This window comes from Camellia sinensis, chromosome 5 (assembly GCF_055761805.1).
Source record: "Camellia sinensis isolate YWXY chromosome 5, ASM5576180v1, whole genome shotgun sequence".
NCBI lineage: Eukaryota > Viridiplantae > Streptophyta > Magnoliopsida > Ericales > Theaceae > Camellia > Camellia sinensis.
This window is the reverse complement of record NC_138965.1, coordinates 11,647,620-11,667,623: the sequence shown is the minus strand read 5'-3', so window position 1 is coordinate 11,667,623 and position 20,004 is coordinate 11,647,620. Positions and strand designations below refer to the sequence as shown.

At 38.3% G+C, this 20,004-nt stretch overlaps 1 protein-coding gene across 2 annotated transcripts; it reads left to right on the top strand.

Moving 5' to 3' along the window:
- The first annotated feature begins 2,263 nt into the window (after positions 1-2,263).
- LOC145790036 (sterol 3-beta-glucosyltransferase UGT80A2-like) lies at positions 2,264-7,896 on the top strand. Of its 2 annotated transcripts, XR_014328669.1 has the most exons (5): positions 2,264-2,643; positions 3,428-3,519; positions 5,269-5,439; positions 7,072-7,169; positions 7,605-7,896. XR_014328669.1 is itself a non-coding variant. In XM_082867911.1 (4 exons), the coding sequence occupies exons 1-3, from the start codon at positions 4,407-4,409 to the stop codon at positions 7,077-7,079; spliced, it is 384 nt and encodes a 127-aa protein (XP_082724037.1). In that variant the 5' UTR covers positions 3,606-4,406; the 3' UTR covers positions 7,080-7,169; positions 7,605-7,896. The 2 variants fall into 2 exon arrangements, 1 of the variants encoding a protein (XP_082724037.1); XM_082867911.1 differs by lacking the exons at positions 2,264-2,643; positions 3,428-3,519 and adding an exon at positions 3,606-4,611.
- The last annotated feature ends 12,108 nt before the right edge of the window (positions 7,897-20,004 follow it).

Genomic DNA, 20,004 nt, shown 5'->3' with positions numbered 1-20,004 from the left:
GACATCATATGCTTAGCTTCATGGATGCCTTCTCCGGCTACGATCAAATCCTGATACATCTGGCCGACCAGGAACACACCTCATTCATCACGGACAGGGGAACTTATCACTATCGTGTTATGCCATTCGGCTTGAAAAATGCCGGACCGACTTACCAATGCCTAGTTAATGTCATTTTTTAACACCAGATAGGTCGAAACATGGAAGTCTACGTCGATGACATGCTAGTCAAGAGTAAACTCTCCTTCGATCACTTGGCAGACCTGCAAGAGGCCTTCGAAACCTTACTTAAATATCAGATGAAGCTGAATCCGGAGAAGTGCGCCTTCAGTGTAGGGTTTGGGAAGTTCTTGGGCTTCATGGTTAGCCAACGGGGCATTGAGGCTAACCCCGAAAAGATCAAGGCACTGATAGAAATGCGGTCTTCTTAACAGTTAAGGAGGTTCAACGGCTCACGGGCAGAGTTGCCACCCTCAACCGCTTTATTTCCCGGGCAACTGACAAGTGCCTTCCATTTTTTAAAGTCCTCAGACAGGCGTTCGAATGGAGCACTGAATCCGAGGAAGCTTTTCAACAACTGAAGCAGTGCATGGCCAACCCTCCCCTCCTCTTTCAAGCGCTGCTAGGCGAAACCCTCTTCCTCTACTTAGCTGTGTCAAACACTGCAGTCAGCGCTGCCCTCATCAGGGAAAATGGCTCAGTACAACGACCAGTCTACTACATTAGCCGTGCTCTTAGGGGGGCCGAACAAAACTACCCTCTGTTGGAAAAAATGGCCCTCACCTTTGACTTTATTTCCAAGCTCACTCCATTGTGGTTCTCATTGACCAGCCATTGAAAAAGGTCCTGCAATAACTAGAATTGTCAGGCAGACTTATGCAATGGTCCATCGAGCTAAGTCAATTTGACATCTCTTACCGACCTCGAATAGTAATCAAAGGTCAGGCTATCGCCGATTTTATCTTGGAATTCACCAATCTCACTCCGAATGTGCCCCCTCCGCCAGCACACTTCACCGCTGATGAAGAAGACCCCCACTCCTGTACTCTTAGTGTTGATGGTTCTTCCCATAAAAAAGGTAGTGGAGCCGGTCTAATCCTCACCACCTTAAAGGGTGAGTACTTCAAGTGTGCCCTCCGTTTCCTGTTCGATGCAAGCAATAATGAGGCCGAATATGAGGCCTTGATAGTAGGTCTTCGACTAGCTAGAGACATTGGTGTAAGCCATATCCAAGTATTCAGTGATTCTCAATTGATTGTCAGACAAATTAGTGGGGAGTTCGACGCAAAAGAAGAAACGATGCGAGCATACAAAGACATTGCCCTTCCTCTTATCCGCCTTTTCAATTCTTGTAACAACCCTCGTCACTGTTTACCGATTAACCACTGATTACCGTTAAACTGAAACTGATTATGACTGATAAGTGAACTGAATAAACTATTGAACTGACTGACTGAAATTGAAACTAAATTGACTGAGTATACCTGTTTAATTGTAATTCTATCTGTTTGGTTATTTGATTATCTGTTCGTGTTTTTATGTTTAAATTGCGAATTGAAGGCCTTATCGGCGGCCGAATCTGAAATTGATTGATGATTTGTGATCCTTAGAATTAATATAATTTTATGGCATATTTAGTTAAAATGTGATTTGGTATGATTAAATTAGTTTAATTATTGATAAATTGCACAACTTGGACTTAATTGTCATTTTGCCACTTAGTGGACTTTCATGAGCCTTTAGTTGATTCACATAGGTGAGCCTTAACACAATTCATCAGCCATTGAGAGACACAAAACCGACTGAGAGAGAGAGGTAGAGGAACTTAGCTTCATCTTGAATTTTTGCTTGGAAATCGAAGGATTGAGTGCATAATTGAGCCTCTAGACTTGTAATTGAGGAACCTAGGTATGAATTTCATCCTTCTTATTGTGTATTTAAGTTCCTTCTAGCATGGATCATGGTAGTTGAAAGAGTTAAGTCAAGAATTGGTTCATTAATGTTGAATTGGAGCTCATTCCATGCATGCATGTTTGAATTGTCGAATTTTGAGTTGATTCCATCACTACAAGAAATTAAGGTTTTAAAGACAAATTTTTAGGGACAAAAATAATTTGTTTGTAAAAATTATACTTTTAAGGACAAAATGAAAGAATTTTTAAAAAAATATATTTAATCATGTTATTACATTTTCGAGACAAATTTATTTGGTTGTAAAAGGATCAATCACTTTTCCCTACAATTTTAGTTGGTCCCTAATTAACTCAAATCATATCCCTACAATTTAAGTTGGTCCCTAATTAACCCAAGTCATATCTCTACAATTTTAATTAGTCCCTAATAAATCCAAATCATATATTATTATATTTTATATATTAATTTTTGATCTCAAAGTCGGGACTATCAAAAACAAAAACAAAAAAAAGTTTCATCACTCCGTTGGCGCCTCCGATTTCGATTCTCCTTCTCTCCCTCTCTCTCCTTCTCTACTGATTCATATATCTCTTCTCTACGGATTCGATATCTGGATCGCTCCGTTGCCGCCTCCGGTTTCAATTCTCCGATTTCCCGATTAAATAGATGAATTAGTCTGGATTCGATTCTCCAATTTCCCGGCAAATCTCCGGTAGCAATTTCGATCAGGTATCATATATTATCAACTTATTTGATGATTGACTATCATATATATGAATCGCCTATATTTAATATATTTGACGTAGCAGCAGCTTCTTGGATGCTTTTAACATTCTGAGATTTGTTGGAATTGAAGTGAATGGAGATCTTCCTATATCAATGCATGATATATGGATGTAAAATTTGTAGTCAATTGTATATAATTGTTATGTCAATATGGATAACTTTTTTTTTTTTTTTTTTGAGAACTAATATAGATACGTGGATGTAGCAATCTACATTTGCTACATTTACAGACCATTGAAATCTCTTATTTCATTCATGTAATGATGAGGATCATATCCAATCTAGGCTTCAGTCCATCATAGATCATCCAACTGATGCTCTGTTAATGTGAAGCCATGATGGAGTGAGGGGAACAATTTCACATTCAGAGGGCAAATGGAATTATGAGTGGTTGAATGTAGTACCTATAATCTGTTAACCTCTAGAATTTAGAACAATACCGGACCACATTTGCCTACCAACATGCACATAAACTTATCTCCTTGTTACTATGTCTAATAAATAACTTCAAATCTTCATTCATACGTTAATCTGTTCTTCATATTGTCATTTTAGATTTTTCTTGATATCTTCAAATTCAGCAAACAGAATAAACCTATAGAGAAGATTCCTACATATTACCGTCAAAAAAATGAAATAAATTTGGCTTTGGCTGATCTGCTTTCTTATTTTTAGAACTACTTGTTTTCATACATAACAAAACAATTGGCTCTTTTGTCATTTGCAGAGAATGTGGATGGAGGTTCAGTGATAATACTCCTGCATGCTTAGACCCTTGTGTTGTTTGTTTGGAAAGAAAGTGCACTGTAGCTGCTCAAGGTACATTCCCTTCCAAACTTGCAAACTAGCACCATAAGGATTCTAACCGATTTTTTTGAGTAATTTTTTTTAAAAAAAAAATGTTTGGATTCTTCCTAAATGTTAACATGTGAAAATGATGCAGTTCAATGCCATCTAAATGTTAACATGTGACAGTATATATCTTGATGCTTCAATTTACATTAAGCAACAAACTTGGGTATGGATTTTAGCTGCTTGTTTGTCATATATTGCTTTCCTGTGATTGTATTCTCATGACCTACTTTGAACCTATATTAACTGCTGTATTGATTTTTCCCTAAGAGATGAATCCATGTAAATCAAATATATGTTCTTGATAATAATGTTCTTTAAAATTGTCAATAAATAGTTGAAACTTCAACTAGAAAAGAATAATAAAATAGTTGAGTAGCTGCCTAATTACAGACTGGCAGAAGAGTTCATTGATTCTTGGGATTCTGTTGGATTAGTATCTGCTTGATATTACATACTGCTGATGAAAATAATGGTCAAAAGTTATGTGCAACAAACCTTTAAAGAAGAAAAGCCTAACATGTGAAAAGTGAAAACAACTTTGTTCAAATAATAAACTAATATCTCAAATAACAACTTTGCTCAAATAATAAACTAATATCTTGAATAATAAACTAATAAACTAATTTCTTGAACAACTTTGCTCAGATATTAGTTTTCAACTTTGCTCAAATAACAAACCTTTCTTGAATGTTCTCACTAAATTATGTGAATGTTCTCTTGAATCAGCGAGATATTAGTTTTTGTGTAAGTGTGTGCACTAAATATAATTTTTCTAAATTTCTACACATTTTGAGTATTGTGAATTATTGAGGTATTTGGACAAAAAGTTGGCTACATACGAGGCTTAGGGCATGGTCGAAAACCAAGTACAACATTATCTGGAAAACTTACCCATGCTCAACTCGAGAGGGATAATGAGTCTGCTACGAAGAATCAATGAGGAGCTGGTGGGAAGAATTCAAATCTTGGAGTCCGATCGCACGGAATACAATGCCAAAGTCGACTTCTTGATGCAGCAATCAGTCGAAGAGGACCCTCTACTGATTCTTCTTCTTAGTAAGTCATCTTTTCAGAATGTTTGAGTAATTGATATTTGTTTCATTCAATAAATCTGATGAATCTTAGGATATTAATATGATTGGATTGCAAGTATATGCTAGTACAGGTTATACATCACTGTGCTTTTAATATCTTCTGAATTGTTTTCTTCAAGGCAGTGGCACCTAATTTGGGTCCCTTTTGATTGTTTGTGTGAAATCTGATCTGGGTTTTTGATCTTTTGTTCTGGGAATTCAGCACTAGATTGTTGGTTGACTTTTGCTTATATTACTTGACCATTCTGGATTGTGATATTGGTCTGTTCATTATTAATATATTGTTGATTATATATAACATTGAAACAAGAGGAAGCTGAAAATATTTACAAGGAAAATAGTTTTGCATTGTGATGAAATCTAATTCAAAATATCAAGGTTCTTCATTTCTTTTGTTGGCATGTCTTTCATACTTTTTGTGATTGTATATGAATTCTTCTTTGTTTTGCCATTTACTTTTTACATTTAACTATTTTATGAGAAGCTCTAAAAATGAAAGCGCTTTGTGAAAATAGTTGACACAAAAAATTGGTTTGATTTTCTATATGAGTAAGTTCCGAGTTAGTTCTCTAATGGGGTTGACAAATAGGTCTCATTAAAAAAAAATTCTTTGGTGCAGATATGGTTAAAAACAAAGGATTCTTGCCATCAGGGCCTTCAGAGATCCCTGTTCAACGAAACCAAATAAAGGATATAATATACTCTTTACTTCCTGCATGTAAAGAACCTGACATGGATTCTGGCATTCCTTTTAAAGCAGATGCAATTATTGCCAATCCTCCAGTATACGGTTAGATTTAGCTACTTAATTTATGTTTTTCTTTTGTACCTTGCTATTTTATTTCTCTCTTTTATTTATTCTCTTTCTTGTCTTGTCTTGTCTTGGAATTTTCTCTTTTAGCATTTGGGTAATTTAGCTTTTTAGCTTCATTGATATCAATGTGTGCACTAATTTGTCTTTTTGTTTTAGTCAAATAGTTGATGGCTCTGATTCATTTTGGATTTTGAAAATGCAATTGAAATTGTGTTAGCTAGAGACTTTTTTGCTTTTTCTTCCCATGAAAGGATAATTTCTACAAATTTTATTTCTTTTGGAAGATAAATGTTATTTGTATCTAAGATCCAAGAGATCAAATGGAATAGAAAAATGTAATTTCGGTCTCCTAGGAGATAGAAACATCGAACTTTGTGATGGAAACAAAAAGAAGTTTTGTTTCTTGATTGCAATCATAGCTCAAATTGTACAACAAAAATGCTATATGAAGAGATACATACTTCTTTGATATGGAACTCCAATGCCACTTTTTAGTTTGTTCATAACTGACAAGAATTCAATACTGGTTGCCCATGTGACTCTATTCTTTTAGGAATCATGTTATTAATAAGTCCAAGGGCTTCCCTTTTGTAGATTTCTGCCCAGCTTGGTGTGTTACTTTGAATGAACCTGCTAGAAAATAATGGCATTTATGAAAGACTATTGGTGTCACAATGATGTGCTGCATGGTTCCTTGCTTGGTTCTGTTTCTTTCATGGCAGCACAAAGGTGAGATGTAATTGATTCCGGTAACCAAACAGTCTGTGTATCGGGGATCTGTTGATTATAAAGCCAGAAATGCCCTTGGACCTTTGATTTTGATAATTTTCTTTTGTTCTGTCAATTAGTATTATTACCATGTCAAATCTTGGTGCTTAATCATTTTCCTTGAAGTGAAAGAATGCCCTTAGACCTTTGATTTTGATCCCTTGCTCTTATCAAATGAAAGTTACATCCATTAAATTATTGTTGAGAAGCTATTGTCCCTATTTTCAAATTTCTTGACCATACAGATCAATCAAAGATTGCAAAAACTGTGGGGCCACTATTTTGTGATAGAGATTCTCATCAGTTCACAACTTTATTCAAATCAATTTGTAATTATTAAAATTTTGAACTTTCTGAGGCAGCTAAAAAAAAAGAAACAATTTATTACTGATATACATTATTGTAACAAAGCCAAACAAAGTTTACAACAGTTGATGCTGATCATTGAGTTGAATTTATTAGTTTATAGATAAAATTAACCTAATACACTAAATCCAGAAAACATTGTCTTTGTCTGCACTATGTTCTGCTTCAGTTGGCTTGAAGTATTCTTCCATGGCTTTCTTCCTCAATAACTGTAACTTAGAATAGAAAATCTCATGAGCTGAATTCATATGTGGCCTTGAGAAAAACGTAAGCTCGTTTGTTTAAAATTATGGATTTTCTTGTGAGATCTTGTGTTCAAAGCGTGCTTAGATTTGAAGCACTGAGTTACTTAAGATGCTGAAAGTGGCAATGCATTATCTTTGTGACTGATTTTATGTTCTTGTGATTATCTATGATTTCTCTATCTTCTGTGTTTTCCCACCTTCAAGTTGTAATTTTTTTTATTTGGTGCAGGTATGTGAGCAGCCTTGGTAATAAGAGAGTTGAACTCTTTGATATGGAAGAAGGTGCTAGTGATCCTACAGCAGATGATAATGTTCAAATGGAGTCAGGTGAGATCAGGACCCTCTTCATGTCTGCATCTGAACAATTTGTTGAGCATGGTGTATTATTTTGAAAACAAAAGTTGTTCATGTGCTTTATGCTTCTCGTGTTTGTTGTTATTGAATGCCCCCAATATGATTCGTGGCTTATTTGTTTTTGTTGTTAATTTGTTTTCTGCAAATTAGAAATTCTTAGGCCCTAAGTTCTATGATTAGCAGCTTGGACTTTTTCTGCTATTAAGAACTTCTTGGTGGTAGAATCTTATTATATTTCTGTTGGAATTGAAATATGCCTTCACCTTTTTCTGTAGCTAGTAGCCAATGAATGTGATGATGTTAATGGGTGTGAATTATGATTGTTGCATATGGAATGAGTACAGAAACGAAGTCATTGGATAATTTTTAATTGGTAATCCATTTGAGAGTTTGGCCTATTCTATGCAGGTTTTGAAAGCTTGTGTCAATTTGAAGCTTGAGAGCTCTCTGTTAGATTTTGAATGCCATTTCAACGAAGCCATTGAGAAGAAGATGCGATGAGTTGAGTCGTTTTGTTATGTAGGTAGATATAACTCTAATTACTATCTGTTCATTGAATAGTTGAATCCTACAAACAATGCTTATGGCACTAGCCTTATAAATTGGAAATGATACTTTTGAAATCTCTGTCAATTTATGATATACAATCAAGATATTACATACTAATGAATCAAAGCATGGTATTTGTTTGTTATTGAAATATCTTTTGATTAAGTCTCTTTGAATGTGATGAGCATTTTTTTTTCCCATGTAGTTGAATTTTAATTTGGAGATGAACAGATGATCTGGTGATATGTTTGATATTTTCTATTTGGTTGTTGAGAAATCAAGCAAGTAATATAGGTTGATGTTCAAACTAGTATTTTTAGATTAATTGTTACAAAATCAAAAAGCCAAAAAAAAAAAAAATTTCAAACTTTTAGAAACCAATTTTAATTGTCTCAAAAAAATTATAACCTTTACACACTACTTTCATTTGTCCCAAAAACTAAAACTCTTAGAGACCACTTTCATTTGTTCCCAAAACTAAACTTTTAGAGACTAATTTCTATTGTCTCGAAAATTAATTTCATTTGTCCCCAAAACTAAACTTTTAGAGACCAATTTTTTTTGTCTCAAAAATAAATTTTGTTGTCCCCATAATAATTCGATTTTTAGAGACAAATTTTGGTTGTCTCAAAATCAAAACTTTTTACAACCACATATTTTTGTCTCTAAATGTCTATTTATAGTGACAAATGCAAAATTTTGTCTCTAAAAGTCATTTTTTGACTTTTCCGGACGGACCATTTGGGACAAACTTCGCGACGGAGGAAATTGGTTGGCTAAAGTTTTTCCCAACAAATATTATACTTTTAGGGACAGAATAAATTTGTTCTTAAAAAGCTGATTTCTTGTAGTGCATGGAGAATTGTCTCATGCATGCTCATGGTTATGTTAAGTCCATGTTTTCATCTTGTTTTTGGAACAATTGGCTCCTTAGAGCATCAAATTGAAGCTTTGAAATGATTTAAATTCATGCATGTTTGCATGTTCTTCACATTCATGGAAATTGGTTTGAATTGGATTTATTTGAAACACCCTTGGGCTTTGATTTTACAAATTGAGCTTTGAATCATGTTAAAGTGTGAGTTTTGATGTGTTTTCTGGAAAATTGGCCCAAGAGGATCGAAATTTATTGTTTTAAACTTGGTTTTGAGCTTGAGGTTCAAATCTGAAATTTCCAGAATTTGGACTCACGCTCGAGCGGGGTGACTGGCGCTCGAGCGTGGAAATCGTGCTCCCAGCATTTTGTTCTGTTTTGAAGTCCGCTCGAGCGGAATAATTGACGCTTGAGCGGGACATTATGTCTCATGCTCGAGCGGGTGTCGAGCGCCCAATCGAGCGTGATTTTCACCCATCCAGCACTTTTGACTGTTTTGTAGAACGCTCGAGCGGGTAAGTATACGCTCGAGCGGAAACCTTTGTCTGTATGTCCGCTCGAGCGGAGTAACCTACGCTCGAGCGTGACCCCTATTTCTTGAAAAGTCTGAAAATGCTTTTTCAAGTGCATCTTTGCATCATCATCTCATCCTAGGCATTCTTAGGCCTAGTTTAAGACATCTTAATGAGGAAATAGATATAGAACCACACCGAGGCAAATTAGGGATTAAGTTACTATCTTTTCCAACTGTGTAGCTTAGTGTGTGTTCAATCTATAAACTGTGTAGGGTTGGCGACTGGGGACGCGCTCTAGCTTTACTGTAGCCCAGAACTCTGTGAGTAACAACTGTGTAAAGATATGTTCAAAATGATTATCTTCTGAACAATTGAACTGTACTACTTTCTGAACTGTTACTGTTAATTGAATGAATGTATGTCCTATATTCTGAACTGTATTGTGGCATCCTTAGCAACTACTGTTTACTGTTACTGTTACAGAGATCTCTGTTGGTTCCCTTGTTGGAACCACTACTGTTACTGATTGATGGCCATCATTTACTGCTCGGTCTTTTAAGACCTACTGTTTACTGTACTGTTATGCTAAAGGATGTACCACATATGATTGTACTGACTGAACGACTGAAATACTGATTTAATGAATTGCTTTTATTACTGTAAGGACATTCATTCTTAACCCCTTTACGCATTGTGTTATTCACTGGGCTTTAGCTCACTGCTCATATATATATGTAGGTGTACAGGCACCAGACCGCAGCTAGAAGCGTCGGGGTAACTCCGGTTTTGTCGAGCCAACCTATGTGCCTCAATGCGAGGTTCCGAGCCTATCAAGTTATGGCTTAGGGGTGTTTTAGTTCCCCCTTCTGTCTCTGTAACTGTCTTGTTACTGTACTGTATTGTTTAATAGGGATTAGGTCCCTGACTGAATGATTGTATATATGTACATACTGTTTTGTCCAACTGTATATATTTGAATGATAAAGCCTTTTTGCATACAGATTATCACAGCTCATTGGACATTGTTTATTTACTGTATTGGCTTCCGCCAACCCTTGTACTCTGTATTACTATATTATTGTTAAGCAGGCCTTCGGTAATCTCGGATTACTGGCCGGTTACGGTGCTAAACCCATATGGGCGGGTTTGGGTCGTGACAATACTTTCCAGATCAGACACATCCATAGATCAGAAAACTCCAAGGCGGACGAAATGGCTCAACTAGCCTCGGCTGACCAGTCAGACTTCAGCCATGGCAGCCGCATTGAATACCTGACCCATTCTCCAAACCCACATGAAGTTCACTTCCTCTAGAATGAACCAATCCCATGGGCTCAAGACATCCTTTAGTTTTTGACACAAGGGGAGTTGCCAGACGATAAACAACAGCCGCCAAAGCTAGAGCCCGGTCGTCCAGTTACATCCTCATCAGCGGCTTATTGTACAAACGAGGATTCTCATGCCCATACCTCAGGTGCCACAGTCTTGCTTAAACGACTTATGTGATGAGAGAAGTCCACGAGGGCATTTGTGGTAATCATTTGGGTGGAAGATCTCTGGCCCACAAAATCCTTCACATCGGCTACTTCTGGCCTACTCCGAATCAAGATGCCAACGACTTTGTACTTAAGTGTGATAAATGCCAGAGTTTTGCCAACATCCCCCATGCTCCACTAACAGAACTGATTACACTCAGCAGTCCCTACCCCTTCGCTAAGTGGGGCATCGACTTAGTCAGTCATTTGCCCACTGGTAGGGGCCAAACCAAGTTTGCTGTGGTTGCCATTGACTACTTCACCAAATGGATGGAAGTAGAACCCCTTGTTATGATCACTGAGCGAAACACTACCAGGTTCATCTTGCAGTCGATCGTGTGCCGATTTAGAATCCCCCAAGCCATTGTTTTGGACAATGGCAAACAATTCGACAATGCCAAGTTCAGAAAATTCTGTGAAGAGCTCAACATTAGACCTTGTTTCTCTTCCCCAGGCCATCCCCAAGCTAATGGGCAAGTCAAAGTTACCAATCGCTGCCTTCTGAAGATCATCAAGACTAAGTTGGAGGCCGCTAATGGACCCTAGGCCGAGGAATTACCGAATGTATTCTGGGCTTATTGGACGACTGCTCGAACCTCTACTAGGGAGACCCCCTTTCGCCTAACATGCGGTGCCGAGGCAGTCATCCCAGTGGAAATCGGCCTGCCGACCCGTCGAGTTTTACACTCAAATCCGGAATTAAACGAAGAGTTGCGTCGGGCGGACCTGGACCTAATTGAAGAGCTTCGAGAGGCAACTGCTGTCAAACGAGCATTATATCAGCAGAAAATGAGAACACATTATAACTGCAAAGTCCGACCGAGAGAGTTCCTAGTAGGAGACCTAGTCTTACACGAAGCAATCTTTGCCACTAAAAATTCGACCGATGGCAAGCTAGCAACCAAATGGGAGGGACCTTATGTTGTCAAGAGCAGACCCCGCCCGGGTACTTACTGTCTCCAAGATATAGAAGGTAGAGACCTCCCCTATTCATGGAATGCCCAGCATTTGAAGCGTTATTTTCAGTAAAATGACGTCTTCTATTTTTATATCATTTAATTGTTGTATGTTCTCTTTTGCCAATCTACGCACTTGTTCATTTTTGTCCTTCCCATACACGGTGTAAATTTATGATCGATAGATTGTGCCTTAATGATAACAATTTCACATCTCCATTTATCTGTTTTGCGTCTCCATGATAAGATTTGGACAAAGCCTCAGCCCGACTGAGCCCTCCAAGCCTTAGCCAGACTAAGTATAAAGAGCTCAGCCAGACTGAGTTAACCAAAGCCTCAGCTCGACTGAGCCCTCCGAGCCTCAGCCAGACTGAGCATAAAGAGCTCAGCTAGATTGAGTTACCAAAGCCTTAGCCTGACTGAGCCCTCCAAGCCTCAGTCAGACTGAGCATGAAGAGCTCAGCCAGACTGAGTTACCAAAGCCTCAGCCCGACTGAGATTATACCATTCGTATACTTTCTTGATAAATTTTACCATTCAAAAACAACAACAACAACAATAATAATAGAATTGGTTTATTAACAATTTGCACAAATTATACACTTCATTACAGAAACTACATTTACTTCATTACAAAAACAAAAACAAAAACAAAAACAAAAACAAAAACAAAAACAAAACACCCTGCCCTTAATCCTCTTCGCTTGACGTGAGATCTTTCTCTTCTACTCCCTCGTCCAAGGGAGTTTGGGCAACGTCGTCTTCTCATACTTTCACCAAATTGAAGTCCACGCCTAGGAACAACTCTTGCGTCTTATATTTGAAGCTCATCCAGTCGCTGTCCTAGTACTGGCTCATCTCATGCTTGTAGAAGTCTGACCGCTGGAAGTTTTGAATCACTTCTTCTTCGCTCCTACCTCCAGCGGCCACTCTTGACGACCCAGCAACTCCTTCTCCCTCCTTAGCCAAGCTCTTGGCGACCGCCGCGTCAATGGCCATCTGGAATTTAGCCGACCCCTTAAATTGCTCCACAGCCACCACACATAGGTCGAGGTACGTCGCTCTCTCAGAGGCCATTTTGGCACTCTCTTTTTCTAGCATCTTCTCCAACTCTGCAATGCGCCCATCTGCTTCTTCCTTGTCTTTAAGCGTTTGGTCACTCAGATCTTCGTTGTTGGCGAGGGCCTCTTCTAACCTTTCCTTGGCAGTGGTGCAGGCTTCTTGGACTTCGCCTACCTTCCTCTGCTCGCCCGCTAACTCAAACTCTAGTGACACTGCCTTGTGGCGCACCACTTCAAGCTCTGATTTGGTCATGGTGAGCTCGGAGGCAACACATTCTGCTAAGTAGCTCTGCACCACCGCGAGTACTTTCCTCTTCTTCTTCCTTTGAGCATATTCCAGGCCTTTTGCACAGGCACTTCACGCAGCCTTTCTCCAGTCCGCCGTCTTGACCCTTAGGTTTTGCAGCTGTGTTTTCACCCCTTCTAGCTGGGCCTTTAGCGGCTCTGTCTCCACCTTCGCGCGCGCCGCCTTATTCAGCGGGCCGTCGCCAAGGTCGTAGCCTCCATCTGCGCTGAGCAGAACCCTCTCAGGAGGTCGGTCTCTATAAATCGCGCCATCGTTGCACAACTGCTACATTCTCCACTACCCCCAGGAGACGATCGGCGATGACTTTGGCTTCCCCCCTTTCTTCTGCCGATCGACCGACCACTATGTGCACATGCTACTTGGCAGTCTTCAACATGGTGCTCATCTCCGATTTGCTCATTCCCCTTTTCCCTTCCCCAGGACTTGGGGACACTTCTGGCACGAGCCCCGTCTTGGGCGCTTGCTCTCCCAACATCACGCCTTCTGACAACGGCTTTGGCTCAACGGCGCTACTCACCCCTTGGGCACTTGGGCCCATGGCCTCTTCCATCATTGTCTCCCCCACCTCTACTTCTAGGGTTGCCCCTACCACCCCCTCCTTTACTTTCTTCAAAACTGGCCCCTCTTTACCCTCCTTCATTGCCGCCCTCCTTTTCTTCTTCATCATCAACACCGCCTCCACCTCCTTTTTGCTGTTCTCCTTCAGTAGATCCACTAGGGGCGGCAGTGGTGCAAAATCAGTTAGATCCTTATCGCCCAGAGGCTTGGGGCGCAGTTGGACTCTTTCTTTCATGACTAGCTTCAGCGCTCGGCCTAACTGCGCCTCTTTATACTTGTTCGCCTTGGCGAATGTCCTTTTATCCTCCGCCTCTTGCATCCTCATTTTTGCCTCCAACTCTTCCGGAGCAGGATCCCTTTCAGTTGGCGGTGGCCCCAAGCTTAAGGCAAACAAGCTTAACGGTTGGACAAGGTCATCCCACTTCACCACTTCCTTCTCCCTCCACTCTTTCACTTGTTTAACCCTATCCTCTGCCTCTGCCCCTAGCCTTGGCTCCACCGACTTGATGGGAACCTTCCACATCGTGCGCACCCCCCTCCCGTCATTTGTAGAAATATAAAACCACCTTGGTCTCCACTCTTCATCGACGATGGCAAACCCGCCACTAACCCTCTACCTGCCACCGCCTGCAGAGTCACTTATGTTTCTTGTTGACCAGAGGCCTTGTAACACGAAAAGAACTCGTCCACCGTCATCGCCGCCCCACCGATCGCCTGTGGCCATGTGATCGCGCAGGCCACTAGTATTTTCCACGTGTTAGGCATAAGCTGACCTGGCGCCACGTCTAACCGGTTCAGTACGTCCACCACAATTTGTGGGGGGGACAACCTCAGACCCCCCTACAACACCTCTTCGTACAGCGTGAACTCCATCGGATGCGCATCCGATGCTCTCTTCTTGGTAGTCGGCAACTTCAACTCTATTTCCGTAGGAATCTGGTACTTTTTACACACCTCCTTTAACTCCTCTGCTGTAAACGTCAATTTGTCAGCCTTAGTGTGCCAGTGTCAGGTCCCACTTGGCTAATCGGCCTCGCGGACACGATCATTGTGGACGAACGAGGTCGCACTGCTTGCTCCACCCCTCTCTCCTCCTGTTTTTCCGTCCTATATTGCTCTGCCAAATCTACCGCGTTGTTTTTACCCAACGCCTCCAACCTCATGGCTGTCGCTTCATCTCGAGCCATCTCTTTTACGTTTTTGTATATTGCTTCGGATGCAAACGTAAGGAAGTTCGCAAACTGTTTGAGAGGAGTATCAAAAGAAATGAATGAGGTCAGGTCCGGGATGTGTTGGTTTCTCACAATAAGATATGTAAAACGGATAACTTCAAAAGCCCACGATTTGCCTATTTGCCAAGGATCAAGGTTAAAATTCACCAGTTTGAAAATTTCAAAAATTTTACAACCCCCGCCTTTTCCATGTCTAATCCTAGTCCTAACCTTTCGCTTCCTACTAATGCATCACCTTCCTCACCATTGGTTTAGATCTTACCACGTGTACAACCACGATTCTTTCCCTTTCCCTTTCCTTGTCTATTCCACTTTATATCATCACGCGCCTCATCACTTCTCGAGCCCCGTGCACTGCCACCATCTCTTGCTCGACCTCTTTCACGGTGGGTCCATCTCGGTAGGTCACCAAGCTTGACCCCCCATTTGCGGTCGGTTTGTCTCTCGGTCAGTCTTCTCGCTCGACCCCCTTTCGCAGTCGGCTCTCTTCTTAGTCGGTCTTCCCGCTCGACCCCTTTTCGCAGTCGGCCCATCTTTCAGTCGGTCTCCGTGCTCGACCCTATTTCGCGGTAGGCCCATCTCTCGGTCGGTCTTCGCGCTTGACCCCCTTTGGCGGTCCACCCACCTCTCGATCGGTCTCCGCTCTTGACCCCATTTCGCGGTCGACTCTCCTCTCGGTCGGTCCTCATGCTCGGCCTCACACACTCCCCATCTTCTTTCTTCTTCCCTTCATTGGAGTAAAACTGCACTTAAGAATGGGGGACTACTGACATCGGTGGGCCCACAGAAGCTTTTGACCCACCACTTAGAGCCCAATTCACGGTTCAAACACTAAAGCCTAACACCATTGAAAACCCAACGTTGCACTAGGAACCAATGGCATCTAAACACTTGTCAAGAGGAGAACCAGTCACGTAAGCAGACAGAGATCTTGCAAAATTATTGCACCACACATCAGCCATTAATGAGGCTCCTACAACATTAAATACGATAACCCCTTCACGTTGGAACGGACAGCCTCACCGTGAACAATGCAAGTTAGAGCATAGACACGACAGGTCGGAGTGGACAAGGAAATTATGGACAAAGGATATAAGAAGATTTCCAAGACACATCAAAGGTTAAGTTCTCTATTCTTGTTCTCTCTCTACACATCATCAATCTCCTCTCTTCTAACTTGATTGTCGGAGGGCCCGCTGGGGGACTCCCATTTCCCATTGGATATTTTTGCAGGCACACCAGCGAGCTCGGTGACTGGTGAATAACGTAGGAAGCGTGGGTCAACCTAACTCGCCCTCCTTTAGATCAACAACATTATCATTTATGATGTCACTTCACCATAAAATGACCAAAATACCCCTATTTAACTTAGAAAATTTACTTTTTGATCCACCCAACATAGAGGACAGTGCATGTAAGTTCACACCTTGCGTTTTTGCACTTCCCAAATGGTTTTTGGCATTTTTAACTACTAGGACTGTGTTTTGGAAGCTACTGAAAACGTAGATTTTTCTTTGGGTTCCTAAATGGCCACTGCATCCAGCAATACAGGTAAGTAAACTCCATGATTGCAACAACTTAATCCACATTTCTCTTTTTCATTTATGTTACGATCCTCTATGTATATCTCCATCACCCCCTTCATTTTTTTTTCAGTGTCATTACAATTTCTTTCTGGCCTTATCACTTGTCGAAAATTTGGTATTGATTTAGTGAATTTGAGCATTGATTCAATGGAGTCTAGTGTTCATTTGTGTGGATTTGAATGTTGATTAGATGGTTCAAGTGTTTGTTTTGATGGATTTAAGTGTTTAGATGGCGATTTGGGTGTTGATTGGATAGATTTGTGTGTTGATTGAATGGATTTGAGAGTTGTTTTAGATGGTCAATTGAAGTGTGTTATAGTGATTGGGTAGCCATGGTAGTCGATTCCGATTCTGATATGGAGTTTTGGTTAGCTGTGAATTTTTATATATGATTTCGGGGTTGTGGATGATGGAATGACATGGTAGAAGTTGAAGAGACATTGAGTCAAAGACTATGGTTAGCAACTCTGAAAGTAGTATATATTAATTTAGTTTGGGATGTGAGTTGGTTTTTTGATTTTTTGACTATTTTTGGAGTTAAAAAGTCTCGTTTGAGATAAATTTTTTGAAATTATTATTGTTTACATATATTATTTTTTAGCCTGAAACTAAAAAATATATTTTATTTTTTTATGATTATTTTAACCGCAATCCATCCCAACCCAACTTTCCAAACCAGTGCATTGTCTAGCGGTGGTGGGGGTATAAAGGAGTTGGTGATTGGTGTAGATTAGTGGAGTGGATGAGATGGTTTGGAGGAGTTGACAAGGAAAGGAAGAAATGAAAGAATTTTATTTTTTTTAATAAGTGGCAAACCTTTGCATTTTTTGATATACTTTCAACTTTGTTAGACTTTTCTATTAGTCAACTTACAATCAACTAACAGATGAATTTGTTTTGTCACACAAATTTTTAATGCAAGAAAGGAATGTAATTTCATAAGAATAAAGAAGGGAAAGACTATGGTATATAAGGGTGTATATCCTATGTGTCTTATAATTAAAGAAAAAAATAACATAATTTTATACTTTTTGAGTTATAACTAAAAAAAAAAAAAATCATAATCAATCAATACATAAGATATAACTAAAGATTTATGAGTAATCAATAAAATAAGATCATAATTAAAGAAGAAAATTAATCATAATTAAAAAAAAAAAAACATAACATAGACCTTGCATATGATAGGTGTTTATAATAGAATTTTCATAAAAAAAAATATTAAAATAACAAAAAAAAAAAAAAATTTGTTCAAAAGTCGCAATAATCGGAATCTCCTACATTAGAAACTTCTTATCTTTACTTGCACTCTATTCCAAACGCTTAATTTGGTACGCCCTATATATTCCTCTTGTGTGCACTATTGAAGTTCGTGGATTTCAAAATATATTTCTCAACTGTGAGTTACCAAGAGCAACTATTTGTGGTCTAATCCTTGGCCTAGAAAAAGGAAAGTTTCTTGCGTACGGTACAATCCAATGGACCATTTCATTTTATTTTTTTTTGGTAAGAATTAGGGCCCCCCAAAAGCCCCCACCCCATCCTACCCAAAGTTGAGTGGAGGTATGTTTCTCTCTCATTACAAAAGCAAACAGGGACAATTTTGTTTTTGAGTAATGATTCATCCCCCTTTTCCCCCACCCCCTTTGACCCCCTCTCTCTCTCATTGGTTACCTTTTCTTTTTCTTTTTCTTTTTGTTCCTGCTCCACCAATCACCCCCTGCCACGTGGCAAAGGGGGGTGAGGAGGTGACCCCCAAAAGGGGGTCCCAAGCATTATTCTTTGTTTTTTTGCATGAAATGAAAACACATTTTTCATGAATCTTTTTTTTTTTAATGGGTAAATTATGTTTTCATCCAAATAGTTTGGTCTACATTTTACTCTATTTTTTATTATTTTAATTTGAATAATTTTAATTCTTAAGACTTTAAATGTAGTTTTAATTTAGTTATTCTGTCTAAATTATCTATTTTTCTATGTATATTCTTAGTGTGACTGAGACATGTTATAAAGTCATGAATTATGACTTACAATTTGAATGGAAGTTCAATTACTAAGGCTCCGTTTGACAAGGAGGTTTAAGGTTATTTTAGTCATAAAAGGCAAAATAGGCTATTTTAGCTACAACAAACAAAACATCACATCCAACCCATAATCATTACACTCTTCTCTTACAAAAAAATTCAAAAAAGCCAAAAAGTCAAAAAACTCTTCCCAAACTAAGCCTTTTAGCCCAGGCTAAAATAGCCAAAAAAGTTAAAAAGCCAACCCACTTCCCAAACGGAGGCTAAAAAAGTTAAGTTTGGCACATTCTTCCTTTCAGTAGCGGAGCTAGGATTTCAACTTAGGAGGGAAATATTGAGTTAAGGTCATAGCGATCTACCACAATGCAAATAATTTTGATTTTTAATTGAGGGTAAAACAACTAAAAATAAACATAGTTTTATATTTAAAATTTTAAAGTTATGCTCAAGTTAGTTAGTTTTTTTGCTTTATTTTTGATTGTTTATTTATTATTAATATGATTTGCTATTTTAGTTTTGTGAACATGATGATCATTATAATTTAAAATGCGATCACATACTATTATTAAAAATGAGAATAACAAAATTACACCAAAATACACCCCCCAAAAAAAAAGAAGAAAGAGAGAGAGAGAGAGAGAGAGAGAGAGATATGGGAGAAAAGAGAGAAATAATATAGAATTTATAAGAAAATATTTTAGCAAAATTAAATATTTAGAGTGACAAATTACAGGAATTTGTATTTTATTTTTAATTAATAAATCATGTTATAAAGAAACTAATGAATTATAATCATAATGAAAATCAATACACTATATAACTAATATAAATAAATATTTTCAAAATAAGAGAGAAAATCATAAATAAATAATATGAAAAATACAATTAATAACCAAATTGAGATATTTGAACCTCTAACCTCATAATGAAAATGCAAGAATTTTGACTAATAGATTAACCCTTTTGGTTTTGCAAAGATTTTGTCAAAAATAAAAAAATAAAAATAGTAGATGAGATACAAAAAATTGTGACATACTTTGAATTTTAAAAATTAATTATTTTTCAAATAGGGATAAATGTGCAATTTTCAAAAATTGAGAGGGGCATATGACCCTCCTGGTCCGAACGTGCCTCACCCTTTTGAGTTTTTTTTAAAATTATTATTATTATTATTTTTTATAACAAAAGATAGGATGCTAGTGAATTAGTAAATTAAATTATAATGAAAGATTCGCAGTCGCTCCATCAATTCTAACGTTGTTGTTTCAGGAGACAACTAGTTACATGAACCACTAAACCGAACTACTTGTCTTATTTTTTTCTAATTGTTAAAGTGAAGTTTTTTTTTTTTAAAAGAGAAATTAATTTTTCAAATGAACTATTTTTTTTTTATTTATAGCAAAATGAGTTTCTTTAGTTAGTTAATAAGTTGTCTTTCTAGTTATAACCAAACAAAGTCTAAGTTAACATAATATTATTCAAATTAAAATAATGAGAATCACATTAAATTTGAATCAAAGTAGGTGGGTAAAAAAGGTAATGTACCTTCTTTTTTTTAAATTTAAATTTCCGTTGATGATTAATTTGAATAATTCTCATCCCTTTAAATCT

What these genes read in the sequence shown, in the direction of transcription:
- LOC145790036 (XM_082867911.1), top strand. Translation starts at nt 4,407, where the DNA reads ATGGTCGAAAACCAAGTACAACATTATCTGGAAAACTTACCCATGCTC. An exon ending in TCTACTGATTCTTCTTCTTA is followed by an intron (nt 4,612 to 5,268) that starts GTAAGTCATCTT and finishes TCTTTGGTGCAG; the next exon opens with ATATGGTTAAAAACAAAGGA.